Genomic DNA, 19,990 nt, shown 5'->3' on the forward strand with positions numbered 1-19,990 from the left:
GCGCCGCCCTCGGCCCGCCCAGGCCCCGCCCCCACCGAGCACCGCCCCGGCCGCGGATGGGCGGCCCTGGGAGCTGTAGTCCTGCCGGCCGCACGGGGCGGTGCCGTGGCCGGGCGCGCAGGCGCGGCGGGGCGAGGCCGGCGGGGTGAGCGCGGGGCGGTCGCGGGAAGCGGACGGTGCCGGGCCCGCTGCGATGCTGTTCCACCGCTGCCCGGCCGCCGGCCGAGGTAACGCGCCGTGCCCGGCGGGAGCGCCCGGGGCCTCGGCCCGGGCTGGGGCGGGCTGGGCTGGGCTGCCGCTTGGCGCGGCGGGTGGGGCCGGCGGCTGGCGCGGCGCCGAGGCGGAGCAAAGGTCGCGGCTGGGTCGCGCCGGTGTCCGGGCGGGCGCGGGGCCGGAGCGGGGCCGGCGGGCGGGAACCCGGGGCTCCCCCTGCCCGGGGCTCCCCCTGCCTGAGGCTCCCCCTGCCCGGGGCCTCTGTGCGCCCGAGGGCCGGAGGACAGCGCTGTGCGTGACCGGTGCCCGCGGCCCGGCTCTGTGATATTGACGTGGGTTATTCACCTGCAGCGGGGTGCCTAAAAACATGGGCGGGACGCTGGGTGTCACCTGCTTTAAAGGGTGAAATAAAGCAGCGGAACGAGTGTATTTACTTGGGAAGTAGTTGTGGAGAGAGCATCCCGACAGCTGTTACTGAAGAGCTGCCGCAAAGTTTCTCCTTGGAAATTGCCTGGGTCGTGCCGGCGTTTCCCATCGCTTTCCGAGTCCCTGAGCTCTCAGTAGTCGTGGCCCAGGCCCTGTGCGCTCGCTGGGCAAGAATCTGCCCTCTGTTGTTATCAAATCCTGAAAGTTAAGTTAAAGTTTCATTTTATATGTATATATATATATGAATGTAGTTATTATCAACCTTATAGAGTACCTGTTCTCAGATCCTGCCTGGTTGCAGGTAAAGGATAACTAAGAATCATGAGGTGCTATGATAATACCACCTTTTATGTTATGTTGCTTAGGTATAGAATTCCTGTTGAGGAACCAACATGGATAGTGCTTGCTACCTTGCATGTAGTGACCTCTGGCCTAATTGTCACCGGGCAGAGTTGTGACTCAGGATGCTTGTGCTGGCCTTGCCAATTGCCATTCTCAACTAAACATTTCAGTCAAAGCACACTGGTGATTTTATTTATGTAGTTTTGCAGAAACTTTATATATATAATTGTGGTATAATAAATACCACTTATTTAAAGTGGTGTATATATATATATATATATATGTGTATATATATATATATATACCACTTTAAATAAGGTATTCTTCATCCCTGAATAAAACAAATTCTTTAAGGAAGGAATATTATTAAGGAAGGCACATTAGTTCACAGACCGTTTAACTAACTCACTTTCATACTAATGATACTAGGGTTTTTTAATACAAATCACACACATTTATTACTTGTTTCTAAAAGAGGGAAAATATGACATGTAATAACTCTCTGAATAGGGTCCTGATGGGTTTGATAATTTGAAACTTTATTTTCCGTCCATTTGCTTACGCAGAAATTCTAATTTGTTTTCACAACAATTACTGTATCTGCAGCAAAGGTAATGGTTACCTGTATCTACTGTTCCTAGCTCTGGCTAAGCACACTTGGGTTCAGGTCTGTGCTTTTACTGCAGACCATGGCATGTACTTTAGGTGAGCTGCCTTGTGTTAGTAGCCTCAAGCTGTGAGTCTCAACATGTGTTGAGATGTCAGAGCTAAACTTGCATGTCCCGTTTCTACCGTTGTTTGGTCACTTTTAATGCAGTTTGAAGTAAACCTTTTGAAGTTCAAAATTAAATCAGAACTTAAAGTGTGTTTGGCACCTGTGTATATTATCCTGTGTCAGCTATGCATGGCTGGCCTGTGTACTGAGTAAAGAATGCTTAAAGGGGAAGCTGCTAATAAAAAAATTACACAGCATCCTCCTTACTTGAAAATTTTAAAATCTGTGTTTATGGTTTCTCATCTTCACATCACCTGGTAGCCTTTGGGAGGGGGAAGCTGTCATATTTGTTGTGCTTCTTGCATCTCTGAAACTTTGAAAAATTTGAGAAACTACTGATTTGATGAAGTTGTTTCTGGTTTTTGCAGCACGTCAGTGCTTTCATGCTCTGAAGTTGCTGAGGAAGGATTGCCTTCAATCGCTGCGTGTCTCACGATGTGCCTCCACTGCCACTGTGCCTCGCATAACCACGCACTACACAATTCATCCTCGGGACAAAGACAAACGATGGCAAGGTACAAACACTGCCTTCTTTAAAAGCTGCTGTATTGTTATTATCATTGCCATTACAATTGTCATTGCTGAGTCTTAAAGACATTGAAATGTGTTGCTGGCTTTTTCTCATTATGGAAATTCTCTGTGCTTACATACAGTACTAATATTTCAAATGAAATTTTTGCTTGCTATCTCACAATGAGTGTCTTTAGTGCTATAATATAATATCAGAGGAAACTTTATGCTTGTTTTAATAAAGAAAATATACAAGCAGCTTTTGGTTTAGCGATTATCACAACAAGATTTAGTTCTGTTCAGTATGTATCTGCTTGTTTTTTTCAATTGTTCTTACCATGAGGGTTTGGTTTTAGTGAGAGAGAGGCTGGAAGAAATTGGACATTGGCTTATGTTATGATCATTTTTTTCTATTGAAGGGGTAAACATGGAAAGATTTGCAGAGGAAGCTGATGTTGTCGTTGTTGGAGCAGGCCCTGCCGGCCTTTCTGCAGCCATTCGCCTCAAGCAGTTGGCTGCTGAGCACAGCCGGGAAGTGCGTGTGTGTCTGGTGGAAAAGGCTTCTCAGATTGGTGCACACACCTTGTCTGGTGCTTGTGTCGAGCCAAGGGCCTTAGAAGAACTCTTTCCAGACTGGAAAGAGCGAGGGGTATGTATGAGCATGTAAACACCAAAGTTCATTGCTAGAGTGTAAGGAACTTCATATCTGACTCATTCTGGTATGAGTTAGTCCCTGGTACCCTTGGTAATAAGCACCATTTTAAAATACATTGATGGAACAAAACAAAAATGGGCACCTTCTTTTTAGTCTGTTTCCTGTAGTTCAACAATGCTGGATGTTTTCTGTCTACACAGATATGCTGTGTCCTTTGCTCTTTTCTGCAGTGGTCCTACTGCACATACACAGTATGTCTGCTGCAGCCTGGGGTGCCCTGCACTTGCTGCCTGTGTGCAAAGTCCACCTCCTCTGTACAAACAGGAAGATGTTTGGTCCTTACCAATGACAGATGTGCTGGATCTGTACAATTGCTCTTCCTGGAGATGACTGATCCTGACTTCTGTGCAGACACCCTGGTGTAGCAAAGGCCTAAGATGATTTTAGGAGAGAGGTCCCGGAACAGCTGTCTGACCTGCAGTCAGCTGCCTGCTATCACCTGAGAGCTGCAAGAAGTCAGCTGTCAACTCTTTAGTTTGCCTTATGGTGATAAATCTGCACGTTGAGCTGCCTTCTTTAAAAAGGTCTAGACTATTGATGTAGTACAGGCCTGTGTACAATAGATGTTATTTGCAAATTTGGTGTTTTTTTTAACCTCACTAGTTGTGTTGATTCTTGTCTGATGACTGCCTCATAAAGTATTTTATCTTCTCTCTTTTGGTGCCTTCCTAAAGAAGTGCTATACTAAACCTGTAGTTTGTTTGATTTTGTTTGATTTTGTTGTTTTTGTTGTTTCTGTTGTTTCTGTTGGATTGGCTGACAAAACATAACCCTCTACTTCTTCTATTTAATTTTTTGTAGGCTCCACTTAATACTCCTGTAACTGAAGACAAGTTTGGAATTTTAACAAAGACATCTAGAATTCCAGTGCCAATCCTTCCAGGTAAAGTTTAGTGAGGTAAAAGAGAGTCAGCTTCCTCTGTGTCTTTTTGAACTTCTCCATGAATCAAAAGAAGTTTGAGTTGGTGTAGTGCAGCAAGTGTATGTAGACTATAATAGGTTACAGTGGTACACTCTGTGTAGGTGATGGCTCTGATAACACATGAGACTAGCTTGAAGGTAGTAGCTGTGGAGGTGACAGCTTTGGTTATTTTGCTTCGTGTCCCATGTGTTATATGTGTGTGTGTCTTCTTTTGCCTAGGGCTCCCGATGGTTAATCATGGAAATTACATAGTGCGTCTGGGCCACCTTGTGAGCTGGCTAGGTGAACAAGCAGAAGCTTTGGGTGTTGAGATATATCCAGGCTATGCAGCAGCTGAGGTACTAATGACATCAGTGTGTGTTTATGAAAAGTGGCTTTGGAACCCCCTTCAGTGCAGTCATGATCATTTGAAGATGTGCAACATCCCTTTTAACTGATATGTATTGTGAAAACTGTGTTTCTCTGTCTCAGTTCCCTGGCTCAGATCCAGCAAAGTGCACACAATACATTAATAAATACATGATCTTCATGTTTGACCATTTGAGTCATAGTGTCTAGAAGTTCTGCTTTAGAACTTATAATTAATAGATTCAGAGTACAGTTTCATTACAATGTTTTTTGTTTGTTTGTTTAAATATTTCCAAAGGTACTTTTTCATGAAGATGGTAGCGTGAAAGGGATAGCAACTAATGATGTGGGCATTCAGAAGGATGGAGCACCTAAAGTGAGTATCTATCTTCCCCATAACTAGGGGTCTGATTATGAAAATTGTGGTACATCTGCATCTACTGCCATCAGTAGTCTTGCTGCAGCATAAGAAAAGTTGTAAAATTCAGTACCTGTCTTCCCTCCCTATTTAATTTGATTGATTGTATTCTCATCTCAGAACATTGTAAAATTCTTCTGAGATTAGTAGAAAAAGCCTTTTCATAAAAGTTGTCTTGAAGAAGATTATGTAAAGGTGTTTTGGCATATGTGAAATCTGGAAACAACACAAAGAACTCCAGGAACTCCTGGAAAAAAGTCCAAGGGTGAAATAGAAAGTTTTAGTCCATCTGGTAACTGGCAACATGTAAGAGAGTGTGCTTCTGGCTGGTTTGGTTTCCTTGATATTTACAGCCACAGTTGCACTTGCTGACAATCTGTCTACCTTGTTGGGGCAAGATAGACACTGAGTCTTTATACCTCTATGCTGGTTGGTCATGTTTCTGCATCCAAAAGGATGCAGTAATCTGCCCTAGGTGTCAGACTTGGATTTTTGTTTTGTTCAGTAGAATCCAGAACCTGCCCTAAGTCTGCTGTTTCCCTGTAAAATATGTTGGGAAAATGTGGCACCTCAGATTTGCTTGGAGCAACTTTCACACAGAATTATTTGACTACATAAATTAGGAGTACAAGTTTTTCCTTAACATTTACTTTCCTTTTTTATAAAGTTTTATTCTAGTTTCCCAGAGTTTCAAAGAGGTATTGACTTGCACATAAAGTGTGGGCTATTTTTCCCCATTTAAGGCAGGGAGTGAGAAGAAAAGACTCTTTCTTTTTTTGAGAGAATAAAGCCAGTGGAGGATTAATGTATTTTTCCAGTGTAATTTTTTTTATCTGCTGTAGGGGACAGACACACTGACAGCTCTCAGTTTTCCAGTGCATGCTTTGTCCAGAAGGTGGCACAAGTAACATGTGCAGCTTCATTGGGAGTTTGGGTTTGTTTTAAGATGGGAAGGAACATTTTAGATGTATTTCTTAACATCCTCAAAACATAGATTCATTTTTTTTCTCCATTTGTTCTGGGAGAATTCCTCTCTTAACTTCTTTCATGTACGCAATGAGTGTGCCTCTACTGCAGCTTTTTTTACTGGACTGTCAAGTTTTTAAGCTGTCAGTTCTGTCACTTGGTACTACCTCCAGTGCATAAAGGCTCAGGTAAATAGGTGTAGTTTGTATAACCTCCTAGGCAAGAGTATCTTCAACATGTTTATACAGAACCTAGTCAGATAGACTGTGGTTAATGAATAGATATTCACCTTGCAGTCAGCACCAACCAAATAAAAATGACAGTGGTAAAAAACATTGTAGCAAGTTGCATATTAATTCTTGTGTAGATACTGGAGAAGGTTGTTAAATGTGAAATACAGCTGTGTCACATTAGTGAAATGTTTCAAATTAATGGATTTCTAATATTTACAATGTGGAGTTGTAGTTTGTTTTATATAAAGCTACTTCAAAGTGGAGACTATATATTCAAGAGGTAACTCTTGTTTAGAATTTTGTAAAATTAATTCAAAAGTTCACATTGACAGTCAGAAATTCAAAGAGTACAAGAATTTAACAAAATCCTGTCACTCCTCTTTAAATGTAATTCTCAACTAGAGGGAACATTTTCATTTGTAAGTTACAAGCAGATTGCACCTGAGAGACAATTAAAAACCAAAGCAGTAAACTTCTTTTAAACCTATGCTGGCTTACCTTGAGATGGTTTAATTGAGTACTGTTGATGAGGTCAATCCAAAACTGTTGTCCTTGTCTTTTTCAACATCAAACTTTCTGACTGAAATCAAGGTTTTTTTCATTATGAAAATTTTGTAAACATAATCTGTATTCTTGTCCAGTGTGCTCACAGATGCAGGTGATGTACTCATACAGCAGTGTGCCAATTCCCCTTACCTGGTTCTCAATCCTTGTTGGAATTTTTAATGAGAATTTTTTTATAGTTGTATTTTATTTAGTTTAATTTTTAATTTGTTTTAACATGCCAGATTGGGGTAATGTCATGTGGTGAATCCTTTTGGGAGCAGGGTGATTCAGGTTTTTCAGATATGGTAGTTCTGTCTAGCCTGTGACATTTGTGTTGGGGCACAAAACATAATGTGATGTGACTTCATGAGCAAAAATTAAAGTGTGATGTAACAGGTAAAGATTCTTTGTCAGAGTTCCTTTGCACCTTGTGAAGGAGCAGATTTAACATAAGTATTCTCTGACCTGGGAAGATTGTCTTTTTCAGTGATGAGTAGCGGTTCACTGTGGGGCTGTTCCACTGGAATCCCCTTCCAAGACTTGCCAGGGGTGCGTCATGGTTGGGTGGAAAAGACAACTGAACTAGAGCCATAATTTGCAATGGTCTGTAGTGTCTGAGCTGTGTCACCAAGTAGTGTAAAATCACTTTATTACTCTCCATTTTCTTGCTGTGAGTTTGGTGTGGCACAGACCTAATTGCTGATGAAATGCTTTGCTTTTGCAGGCTACCTTTGAAAGAGGCTTGGAACTCCATGCTAAAGTCACAGTCTTTGCTGAAGGTTGTCATGGACATCTAGCCAAACAGCTGTACAAAAGATACAATCTAAGGGAGAATTGTCAACCCCAGAGCTATGGCATTGGATTGAAAGAGGTACCACTTGCATCGTTTTAACAATTAAAGAAAATAGCATGAGACTTAAAGGTGGATTCCGTTTGCTTTCTAGCTAATTTTTGTATGACAGAAGAATTAAAGAATTTGAGTTACACTTTGAAAATTCAGAATCTTTGCTGTTCTGAGGCTGATCAGAGCAGATCCTCTCTGAATGTTGTGACTGTTCCACTTCAGCTGCTGCTTCTCTTGTACCTGTTTTAACTAGAGGTACCTGTGAATCTGCTCTGTAACATTTTCAAATTACAGTCATTTGTGATACCTGTTTTCCGTATATCTGCTAAACAAGGAAGGAATTTGTGCTGCCTAATTTTGGGGGGGCTTTAGTACATGAGGAAGGAAGAAAATACTTGCTGTGGGCTTTCTGTATGTTAGTAAAAGGGAGAGAGGAGAGCTGTTTCAGATGATGAATCGTGGTCTCTGAAGCACCTTCTGGATGAGCCTTTCTTTAACAAAAAACTCCCTTCATTGGGCATATAAAATTGGGATAGGAATGAGGTTTCCTTTTTAAAATACTCTATACTCAGGAAATATCACTCATGAAAAAGAGCTGTATTATTTTAGAATATATTCAGAGTTTTGACTGTAACAGAATTACTTAAATATTTTGTAGCTGTAAGCACATACTAGTTAAATGATTAGTCTACACTAATCATGTAGAGACTAACCATTCTGTAAATATGACATAATCTTAGCTACAGTCTCTGATACTGAAACTGTCATTAAAGAAGGGTTTTCCTGTAGAGTTCCCTTACTTCCAGATGAGACTGTCTGCTTTAGCAAATAGTGCAGTCCAGTAGGGGTGGATCTGAAGTAGTTGGTGCTCAGGAGCTGTTGTCCGTACTATGCATGCCTCAGGTTTATTTTTACTTTGGACTAGCTGTCATTTGGTCCCATGGACTGAGTGCCCTTGCATGACTGGAATGTTTTAGATGGACTTTTAGGACCCTGTCTTTGAGTTTCACATTGAAGGAATCCAGTTCATGCTTTGGCTGCTGTATGATGTGAGTCAAAACACAGTAAGTGGGAGGAATCAGAAGTCCCACTCAAAAATGTGCTCCTTAATCTAAACTGGAACATTATTGTAGATGTGCCCTCAATGCTTGAGCTGATCCATGGTGCTCAACTGCCCTCCTGCCATTAGACTGTGCCTGGCATGTACCTCCATGGTGCAAAGATGTTTTGTGAAATGAGCAGAAAATTGACTCAATCTTGAAAACATGAAAATGCTTCTCTGAGTTCACCATGGGCCAGTGGAGCACTGAAAACGTGTAGAAGACAGCAGAGATGGGACAATTTGTTTGGCAGAAAATATTTAGATCAACTCAGGCATATTGCTTTGTCCTGACCTTGAAAAACTCACAAGATAATTCATAGAATCATATGAAAAAACAATACTTTCAAAGAAAAAAGTCAACATAAGCATTGCATTCTGTGGCAGAAGTATCTGTCAAAGTCACTAATATTAGGAATCTTGGAATGAAAATTTTGGGTGTAATACTGGAGTCTCAGGCACATTTTCTGATACATAGCATTTTAAGAGAGGTATTGGGAAAACCTCAAATAGTAATCAAAAAAACTTTACTGAACAGTTGGTATTTTGCTGTATGAATTTTTGCATTGCTCATAGGAGTAAATTAAGTTTCTCCTATATGTGATTGTGTATTTGTCTCTTAATATGTTATTGAAAGGCCATTACTTTGCAATCTGAAGTAGTTTTTTGGTCATCCTCATTTCAGTTATGGACTATTGATAAAACAAAATGGAAACCAGGAAGAGTGGAACATACTGTAGGCTGGCCATTAGACAGACATACATATGGAGGATCCTTTCTTTATCACTTAAATGAGCCTGAGCCTTTAGTTGCTCTTGGATTTGTGGTAAGTGAAGTTAGTTTTTTCATTCTTACATGTTGTTTGATCTTCATTTTATGCAGTTTCTTTTCTCTGTTTTAATGACAAAATGTAAATACAAGAATAGGAATTGACCAAATTTAGTCCTTTCTCAATCTTAAGTGTGGTTATGCCCATACTAGGGAAGGCTAATTTGTCGTATTAATCTATCTTTAATCCAATGTCTTTTATTGAGACCAACTAGAAAACTTACTCGTAATTTCTTTGCAAACAAAGCAAATTTTGGTAATGGCAAAACCAAATGACTAATCAAAACTGTGCTCAAAAAATTCTTGTAAGTTAGGAAATCTAAACCACATGCACTTTTTACAGTTTAATTTCCTAATCCATGTGTCAAACCTGTGTGTAACTCCACTTTTTGAGAGAAGTGTCTAAAATGGAAGCACTGCAGTGCTACTAGCAATGTCCTTTTCATTTCTGAGCTCTTCACTTTGGTTTTGGTATTCTGCACCCCTGTTGGCATTGCCCTCTTTAGCAACTGCCTTTCTGAATTGGGCAGGCAGCTTCTTCCTGCTTATTGCCACTTACCAGAAGTGTGAGATCTCTAGAGTTAGTCTGGTGTCATTCTGGCAGCCAGGTGATGCAAGGAGGAGCAGGGATTGGAAATACTCTGTCACCTACAGTTCAAAATGAAAAATTCACTATTTACCCTGTGCACATGCTTCAACACAGATGTTGTAAGAGTCAAGTATACAAATGGGACTTTCAGCAGCATGGGACTGAGCTGACACTTCTGTCTCCTAGATTTCAGAAGGATTACAGAATGTGTGGAAAAATTATATTTTTGTCTAACTCTTTTGTAAGAAGCATTGGAAAAAATTCATTACCTCTCTCAGACACGCGTACTTGTCCTGTACAGATTTCCAATATTGGAATTAATAAGTACGTACAGTAGATACTCAATTTCTGTTTGATTTTAGAAGGGCTGAGAGCTTTGATTCTTGCAGAGAATGGTAGGTAATCAGTAACATTCATATTCTATCCAGAGAGGAAAAAATCAACTTCTGTGTGAACACACAATCGCTTTTTTGTCTTTGAACTTTATACCTATTTCAGTCTGAGATGATTCTTGTAGTTGGGTTATTTTACCCTTATTTTGGAACTTGTTCATTAATTTTGTCTTGTCAGCAGCTCAGATGCAAGCACTGCTCTGAAAGCAGTGAGCTGCCACAGATACCAAAGTGTTGATTGCTGCTGATTCATGATGTATTTTGTTACTTATCTCCAATAAAGCTCACAGGAACCAGAAATAGTCCCTTTCTCAAAAGAGAAAAATTCAGCAATAGAATTCTTTGTAAGAATATCTTAAAGATGGGAAATTCAGAGTATATATTTGGTCAAATTCTCAAATGTATAAGAATCCTGAGCATCCAGCCCACTGGCAATCTATTTTACCCTATTTTCTGCTTTCATCATTGCTCCCCTGTGCTTTATTACAATGGCACCTAATTGGAAATTATAATTGAGTACTAAACAATTTGAAGAACTGTTTAAAGTATGAGAGCTCAAGGATGTAACAATCAAAAAATAATTGTTTACCTCTTTTTTGAGCTTTTTTTGGGCAGAGGTATGAAATGCAGATTTAAAACAAGTTTTGCTGCTTATCCCACTCATTAAGTCATGTTTAATTTAATCCTTTTTATGCCAAAGACAGCTGAAAGGAGGTTACAATGCAATTAAATATTTTCCATATTTTAGGTGGGGACAAGAGCAGACTTGTAGCAGCAAATTTTTAGATTTGCTCCTGCTGTACCATTAATAAAATATATTTTTGGCAGTAGATTAAGTAGAATGATCCTGAGGTTGCTTTAGAATAAAATACATTTAAAGACTTGATGTGGTAATATGCAAGTGCTTTGATTTCAATTTTTTGTTGAAATTTCATACCTTGTTTTTATTTATGTGCACTTTTTTCTATTTTTAAGGTTGGATTAGATTATCAAAATCCCTATTTGAATCCATTTAGAGAATTTCAGAGGTGGAAGCATCATCCTAGTGTACAGCCTACTTTGGAGGGTGGAACAAGGATAGCCTATGGTGCCAGAGCGTTAAATGAAGGTGGTATCCAGGTAATTTTTTTTCACAAAGATTTGATCTTTGAGTTTTCTATAGCGATATATTTAGTGCTGTAGATTTGGTTTGCATGCTATACCAAATGTTTTGCTGGACAGAAAAAGCTTCTTGTCTTGCTGGGTACTGGCTGCTGAGATTAGCTAGTCTTAGGCTCTGTTGTACTGAAAATCTTCTGACATGCTCACTTTACTTTCTGAATGAAATACAGAACATAGAAACATTTAGATTGGAAAAGACCATTTACATCATTTAGTCCAATTACTAGTCCACCACTAAACCATGTCCCCAAGTGCCACATCTATATGTCTTATCCAGGCATGGCAACTCAGCCACTTCACTGGGCAGCTTGTGCAAGTGCTTGACAACCCTTCCTGTGAAGATATTTTTCCTAATATCCAATCTAAACCTCCTCTGGCACAACTTGAGCCCCTTTCCTCTCTTCCTGCCACTTGTGAGAAGAGACTGACCCTCACCTCAGTGCATGCTCCTTTCAGGTGGCTGTAGAGAGCAGTAAGGTCACCCCTGAGCCTCCTTTTCTCCAGGTTAAACACCCTCAGCTCCCTCAGCTGCTCCTCATAAGACCTGAGCTGCAGGCCCTTCATAAATTCCATTGCCCTTCCCTGGACACACTCCAGCATTTCAATGTCTTGTGAGGGGCCCAGAACTGGGCAAAGGATTCGAGATACAACATCACCAGTGCTGATTACAGGGAAATAATCACTGCCCTGGTCCTGCTGGCCACACTATTTGTGATCCAAGCTAGGATACCATTGGCCTTCTTGGCCACCTGGGCACATGCTGGCTCATGTTCAGCTGGCAGGACTCCCCCTGTCCTTTTTGCTGGGCAGTTTTCCAGTCACTCTGCCCCTGGCCTAAGGCACTGCATGGAGTTGTTGTAACCCAAGGACAGGACACAGCACTTTGCCTTACTGATGTCAGTATAATCAGCCTTGGTCCACAGAACCATCCTGTCCAGATCCCTCTGCAGCAGATCCGCATTCCCACCCATCTTTGTGCTGCCTGCAGACTGACTGAGGGTTCACTCAATCCCCTTGTCCAGGTCATTGATAAAGATATTAGCCAGGTCTGGCCCCAGTACTGAGCCCTGCAGAATCCTACTGGTGGCTGGCTGAGAACTGGATGTAACTCCGCTCACGAAAACTCTTTGAGCGCAGACATCCAGAGTTTTTACCCAGCAGAGTGTTTGTCCAAGCTATGAGCAGCCAGTGAAGTGGAATTTATATTGCATTCAAGAACGTTCAGCAGCAAAGATGCCATCTATCTTTTGTTTTACCTGGAATCTTCGGGAAGACAGGGTAGTACCACTGATCTGTTCTTTTGAGGTCTTCCAAATTACTTATTTATCCCAGCAAAAAGAACTCCTTTTCAGTGCTTGAGCCTTAAGTCACTGATGGTGCTGAAACTGTAATGTAGTTTGGCAGGTAAATCTTTACCTCTTCAAGTACGAATACCTTGAGTTTCTTTCATGCTCAACTTTGAGTTTCTGCTTTCTTGGGAGGTGGAATACTTGGTTCATTTTGTTAACTTAAGTAGTGCAGAAGGTAAAATTGTGAATATGTATTATTTAAGACTGTCTGATTGATGCATTTCTTTTCAAATGCTGACCTTTCTGACTAAGGTCAGTTGAAAGGGCTGGAAAAGCTTGCAAAAAAATGGTCTGGAGTTTATATTTAACAGTTTTAAGGTACATTCAACCTGTTAGCTTCTCATCTTGAAACACAGGGTGTGGCAGTATTTTCTGTACTCCCAGATCCATCTTCCAGATGCTCCTTTCAGTTTGGACCTTAAAACTAGCTTGAGTGTCCGTGATCTGCAGCCTGTGTGTGGGGCCATGCCACTCTGCCCTCTGACTACCTTGCCTTTCCTTTTTGAACCTCTTCTCAGTATAAACGTGGCTTCACGAGGTTCTTGCAATACAAGCAGAATTTCATCACAGCTTCATTCTTGTCACAGTCATGTGCAGTTGGGCTTTGACCCCACTGTGCATTCCTGGCAGTGAGTCATGTGAGTTTGGGAAGCAGCTTCTTGATTACACCCATGCTGCACATTTAATCAATCTGAGCGTTGATTTTGTCCACTCTGCAGTGGAAATATGTCATATCACATTGTAACACAGCCGTGTTACTGGCTTGTTTCAAAAACCATTGCCACTCCACTATTAGCACAGACACCATGAAAAATACCAAGATGTTCTAATCTAGGCTTTTATGCAAGAGGGGCTTCTTTTTCCACCCTGTGCCCTGGTTTCTCTATCACACAGAGTCATTGAATTTCTGGCTTTGGTGAAGTAGCCAGAGTGTGACTTTAGTTGCACCCTCCTTATACTCAAAACCTATAGCTGAAAGAATACAGTATTTTTAAGTCTCTTACAGACATTGTGCTGTTACATAGTAGAACTGCAGATCTTGCACATCTCTGCCTCATCTTTGAACATCTTTGTTGGATTTAAACCAATATGTCCCTTACTTTCCATTGTTCCTAATATATGAGTATGTTTTGCTTTGGTGTTTTTTTTTGGTGGGTTTTTTTAATTTCCTTTAGATAGATTTGATTAGGTGATCATGAAGTCACTCTTCTAAAAGACTTTTTTTAATACATGGCTTCAGTAAAAAAAAGCTTTATTGATGATTCACTTAGGAAGAGTTTTAAGATTAGCTCTTCTTTTGCATGTGTTGCTTTGATTAATAACTGTAGCAGTCTGACTCATTTGTATCACTGTAGTCCAGGAATATTTTCTTATGTAAGTCATTCCATAGCTCCAGTTTTTGATTTTGGTAACAGAATTGCATCAAATAGGTGTATAGAGTTACCACCAACTTCAGCTTTTTTGTTAGAGATAACCTAATGACAATCTTTAGCACAGAGTGAAGGGGAAGAGAGAGTGCATGTGTTTTTTAATGTCTGTGGAAGGAAAGATAAGAGTTTAAGAGTAACTTAATCTCTGTAGCTACTATTTATAATATTTATTAAAACTACAAAACAAAGCACCCAAATTCCCATACACCCTCTATTTGGTCTCTATTTTATCAAATCTTTTGAAAGGTTTAAGAGTTTTGTGGAGAAAAAGGTGTTGCAGTTATTGAGCAGTGTATGCCGTGAATATCGGGGGGAAAACCTGACAACCCATTTAAGTGTCAGACATCAGACTCACTTAACAGATTGTAAGCCCTGGTCTGGAGCTAAGGGAGGAAGAACATGAGGTTTCCTGCCTGCCAGCAGGAAAGACTCTGCAGGGAGCAGGTGTCTCCCCTTCTCTAAAGCAGTCTTGTTTTGTTTCTGTATCTCAGAGGCATGATGTGTTTCTTCCACTGACTATGAAAGCAGGCTCCAAGTGCCATAGTACTAATAATGAGAATTACTACCACAGCTGCAGTTTGTGCTACCTTTTGTGTTACATGACTCATCTTTAATCTCATTTATTCTTTAGCAGTATGGTGGGTCACTGTGCATATTACATGAAACAGTGTTTGCAGAAGAAAAATACTTGATCACCATCTTCCTATGCAATTCAGAGTCAGTCAAGAAGTCTTTCTATGCTTATGTCAGTGCTGCACCATTGAATCCTGATAACATAGGATGGCTGTTTTCTGAGAAAAGAGAGAACATCCCACATACTTAATCTCTTTGAAAAAGTGTAATGTAGCTGAACTTGAAACTTCTTTTCCCAGAAAAGTAAGTTGTAGTTGTGTTTCCAGCCTGAATTACCTTTTCTGTGAACCAAATCACTAGGTCTCTGATTAAACAAACTGCACAAAACACAGAGGAAATGCTGTGTAATTTAACTTTTTAGTGATTGCTATATGACTATACAAAAGTAAGCAGTCCTGGGTGACTAGTAAAGAGGTAACAATTGAACAAGCAGAAGAAACAAAACTTTTGATTTGGGTTAACCTAAATTCTAAGGGATACATTTTTTGACATTTTTCATGAAATTCAACTACTTGTTTAGTATTTAGGTTACTGCAAAATTAATTCTTTCAGACAGTTTTAATAAAAGCAGGATGCTAGATTAAGATGTGCTGCTCAGCGCTAAAGACTTTAGGAGGAAGGGTATGTTCAAAGCTTCAGCAATTTGTGACTTAGGCTTTGATCAGAGCTCTCTGCTCAAAGTTCTGCAGTCAGTCTGCACTTCGAAGCTGTTTCCAGTGTAAAATCTTAATCACCTTGATAGCTGAGGTATTCCTCAGTCAATATAGGTATATAATGTAATATATTGATACTATTGACCTGACCAAATCATCTTGGCTGTGTTAGGTTTGTGAGTTGACCATACTCTATGCTTACAGAATGGGAGTAAGATGGTGATTTTGCACCAAAATATATTTGCTGACTGTGAGCAACTTCTAAAATAAGGAGGAGGGGGGCAGGTATGATAGCAGTGTGCAGTTTCACAGAAAAAAATTTGTGCAAAAAAGCCCTGTGAGGTGAGATGACTACAACTTATTGTGTGGAAATCAGGGAAACAAATGGGACTTTGGGTTTTTTATTTTAAAACATTTACTTGAGCTTGAAGGAGGAACACCATATCGGTGGGTGACTACTGGAGTTTTGCTGCACATAAGGCAGCTGTGGAGAGGATATAAGGAAAATATCACTTTTATACAGCACAAGTAAAGTGTCTGTATTCCTATGTGCATCCTGTGCTCAAATTCCATGAGTAAGTGGAGTAACTGGTGCATCTTTAGAGAGTACATGTGCCAGGTCTGAAAATGGAAAGGACACTCAAGCCTTATGCCAGTTTAATTTCAGAATGTTATTTTCACTTCAACAAACAAAACCAAACAAGAACAAAACCTTTCGTTCTGTTTTCCCTTCAGTCAATACCCAAACTCACCTTCCCAGGTGGATTATTAATTGGTTGCAGTCCTGGACTCTTGAATGTTCCCAAGATCAAAGGAACACATACTGCAATGAAAAGTGGCATATTGGCTTCAGAAGCCATTTTTAGTCGATTAACCAATGAAAATCTCCAATCAAAGACAATAGGTAAGATCATTTTACTTTGATTTGTAATTACCTTGTGTTCTGTTAGAACCACCACCAACTAACAGCAGTAATTAATCAGGCTGAAATAATTAGTTGGAAATGTGAATAAATCATGAAATGGGTGTGTTTAAAATATATTTTATTATTTACTATTGATAATGTCAAATTATCTATTAAAGAAATCATTATTTGCTGTTATTCATAAGTATTGATCCTACTGCTAGAAGCTCTAATGACCCTCTGAAAAGTAAGCTTATGCTTCCTGTGTAAGTAAACAAGAATAGTTTTGTTCCTACAAACACAATAAAAAGTAGTGCTTTATGATTCAGAAAGTGTTACTGAAAGCCTGCTGAAACAAGAAAAAAAAAAAGGGAATAGATTAGATGAAGCAAAACAGCATGAGATTTTTCAAATTTGCCCTTACTGTTGTTAGGATCCTGTTTTCATCCAGTCCTTTGTTCTGTCTTTTAATCTTTTAGTTGTCTCAGTTTGAGACTATGTGTATTTTATACATAATACAAGCACATTGTAGTAATCACCTGGTCCTGACCACCTTGTAGTGATTTGTTTAAGCCTTGGTTGTCCCCTTAAATCTGTTAATAAAATCTGTAAGGAGAGAGAGAGAGAACTAGAGTTTTGGTCACTCTGGAGCTAAGACTATACCCAGGTGCCACATGATTATTTTAGAAATCTTCTGTCTGTACTGGTGGATTGAGGCCTAATGAGCTCTCATTCAGCTGAAACACACCATACACAGAAGGTGTGCTGAACAATTAAAACTTCAGCTAGACATGCTAAAATGCTTAGAATCCATCTGAAGCTATAAGTACTGTTGGTGGGTAGTGTGTCACTCCTGTTTGATTATGGACATGTTTTATATGCTGTTTTCCAGTCTTGTCAAGGCTGGACTGCTACAGCCCACTTCCTTCTCTTTGCAAAGATAATGGACTTTATGGGAAATGTGGACTGAAGCATGCTTTTCATATGTAGACAGGGCTTAAAACTCATTATTTAGAACATTTATTCCTATACAGTAGTAATGGAGAATGGTGAAGAGAAAGCTCTCAAATAATCTTCATTTGAAGAAAGATTATTTTAAATATAATTACTTGGCTTTAACTACGCTGTGGTAGATGTATCAAGTGTGAAATGTCTTGTGAAATGTATTTGTAAAGAATACAAAGAGTTTAAATCACAAGTCTGCAGTCAAATACGTCTCATTAACATGCTGATTACAAAGGGAGAAATTATCTAGAATTGGCATTATCTGTTGGGCCATAGCTATAGTTACTGAAATGGCACTTTGGTTGCAAAAGTTCTCTGGAAAAAGCTTTAGAACATGACATTAGAATTGCAAACCTGGGTTTGGATCACAGGTGGACTGTCCTGGTCAGCACTCAGATTCTGTGAGTGAGTAGCTGCTTTCCCACAGAGGTGCCAATGGAGCCACCTGTCTGATTATATTTTGCTGAGTTTTGAGACAATTTAATGCTGCTTGTGGCTCATTTAATAGAGGCTACAAAGAAACAGTACATGTCTGCCAACAAAACACATCTCTTGATTCAAGAAGCTGAAACATGTTGTCTAGTATATTCCTAGCTTACAGTTCTGAAATTCTCATTTTGCTGATTTCATTGCTAGCAGTTGCTTTTATTCAGCATTTATTCTCTTATTTCAAGGATAGTCTTGATGCACTGTAGGTACCTAACAAGTAATGTACTGCCTTAGGACTTGATGTGCAAGAATATGAAGAGAACCTGAAGAAGTCCTGGGTGTGGAAAGAGCTGTATGCAGTGAGAAACATCCGACCATCCTGCCATACTGTACTTGGTGTGTATGGAGGAATGATATATACAGGCATATTTTATTGGATACTCAGAGGAATGGAACCATGGACATTAAAACATCCAGGTAATTTCATTATCTCCTGAAGAAGATTCTAAATTTCTATGTCAATCTTTTCTGGTCTGTTTCGGCTAGTGCACATCTGGTCCAGTCATGAGGCCTTAAAGTGTACAAAAGAAATGGATGATGAAATTGAAGCAGACCCTCGTATCAGCTACCATACAATATAAATTAAGACATTAAAACATTGCTTAGTATAACTTGGTATAGATATTTGTCTCATTTAAAAGGCTGTCTTCTATGAAGTACTTCATTCTGATGACAAAGGAAGTTAAAACAGTTTAGGTAAATTGTTCTTGAGTAACTGCAAATTACAATAATTCTGTACTGAAATTTATTAAAAATGTATTTAGGACCAGATTATGCTCAGCTCAAATCAGCCAAAGACTGCACCCCTATTGAATACCCAAAGCCCGATGGAAAAATCAGTTTTGATCTCCTGTCATCTGTGGCTTTAAGTGGTACAAACCATGAAGATGACCAGCCCCCTCACTTAACTCTCAAAGATGACAGCGTCCCTGTGAGCAGGAACCTGGCTGTATTCGATGGACCGGAGCAAAGGTTTTGTCCAGCAGGTAGGTAACAAAAATGTGTCAGCTGTTTCTGCAAGAGGAAAGACTAAGTACTTCAGGAAGGGTCTACCTGACCTCCTACTTACTTCAAGCATTCCATCCCAATTTTCCTCCAAGAAGGGGGTTCAGTTGAAGGTCTTAAAACATGTTAGCAGTACTTTTGTGATGAAATAACTGTTATATGTGTTAGAAGGGAATTAAGTCACATTAGTAATATTCTTCCCTTGTTACACTTGCTGGTAAGTAGAATATACATGCAGGGGGGAAGCTGTTCAGCAAAGTGATAGCTCCCTTCTTGTCTTTGCAGGAGTCTATGAGTATGTTCCTCTGGAATCAGGAGAAGGATCAAGGCTGCAAATAAATGCTCAGAACTGTGTCCACTGCAAAACATGTGATATTAAAGACCCAAGTCAGAACATTAACTGGGTAGTACCTGAAGGTGGAGGAGGACCAGCTTATAATGGAATGTAAACTAACAGATCAATTCAGTGACTTCTGATCACCAACAAATATGTTGGAGTATTTTATGCTGCAGCGTAATTAATGTACAGCACTGACTTGAATGTTAAAAGAGTTTGAGACTAATGTGCCATACTGAATTTTACATTTGACTGTTGCATTAAATACAAAGTTGGTGCCTTCTGGTTAAACCCTAGCCTTATTTAATAGCACTTCTTTACAGGAGCTGTATGGCAGGCGAAAGTTCTTATCAGGACTGACAAAGGAGCTTTGGATCTTGGATGTACTACTGAAGTTCAGTGATAGCAGGAGCCATATCCAGAACTGTGCGTATTATGGTGGAATAATTTAGTACCCACCTTTAAAAAAGTATTTTCTCTCTCTAGATGGAGTGATTTACATGTAATCATACCTGGTAGTCAGGGAAATAAATCAGTCTATAAAATTGTCACTGCTTTAAAGTGTTACATTTTACATCAAATTTTCAGTTTGGGGTTTTTTTTTCTGATTATGGTAATAGGGAATACCTCTTGTAAAGTGGTTCTAAAAAAAAATAAATCTGCATCTTCATTCTATGTAAGGAATAAAAATGCTGGTAGACAAGAAATCAGGCCTGCTCTAATGGAAACTGTGAAAATGCCTACATTCTCTTCATGTGAAACCAAGCTGCTCAGGAAGCACTATTAAGCTGTGAAAACCACCATTGCTTTATACATCAGAAAAATACCTGAGGTGCAAAACACAAGTTCCTACCGCTT

General features: G+C 39.8%; 1 protein-coding gene across 1 annotated transcript; it reads left to right on the forward strand.

The window, feature by feature from the left end:
* The first annotated feature begins 67 nt into the window (after positions 1 to 67).
* Positions 68 to 19,807, forward strand: ETFDH (electron transfer flavoprotein dehydrogenase). The gene is made up of 13 exons (XM_074541179.1): positions 68 to 227; positions 2,125 to 2,271; positions 2,686 to 2,915; positions 3,783 to 3,864; positions 4,123 to 4,241; positions 4,550 to 4,627; positions 7,139 to 7,285; positions 9,043 to 9,183; positions 11,142 to 11,285; positions 16,128 to 16,296; positions 18,025 to 18,207; positions 18,555 to 18,776; positions 19,081 to 19,807. The coding sequence occupies exons 1-13, from the start codon at positions 194 to 196 to the stop codon at positions 19,242 to 19,244; spliced, it is 1,860 nt and encodes a 619-aa protein (XP_074397280.1). The 5' UTR covers positions 68 to 193; the 3' UTR covers positions 19,245 to 19,807.
* The last annotated feature ends 183 nt before the right edge of the window (positions 19,808 to 19,990 follow it).

Source organism: Zonotrichia albicollis, chromosome 5 (assembly GCF_047830755.1).
Source record: "Zonotrichia albicollis isolate bZonAlb1 chromosome 5, bZonAlb1.hap1, whole genome shotgun sequence".
Classification (NCBI taxonomy): Eukaryota; Metazoa; Chordata; class Aves; order Passeriformes; family Passerellidae; genus Zonotrichia; species Zonotrichia albicollis.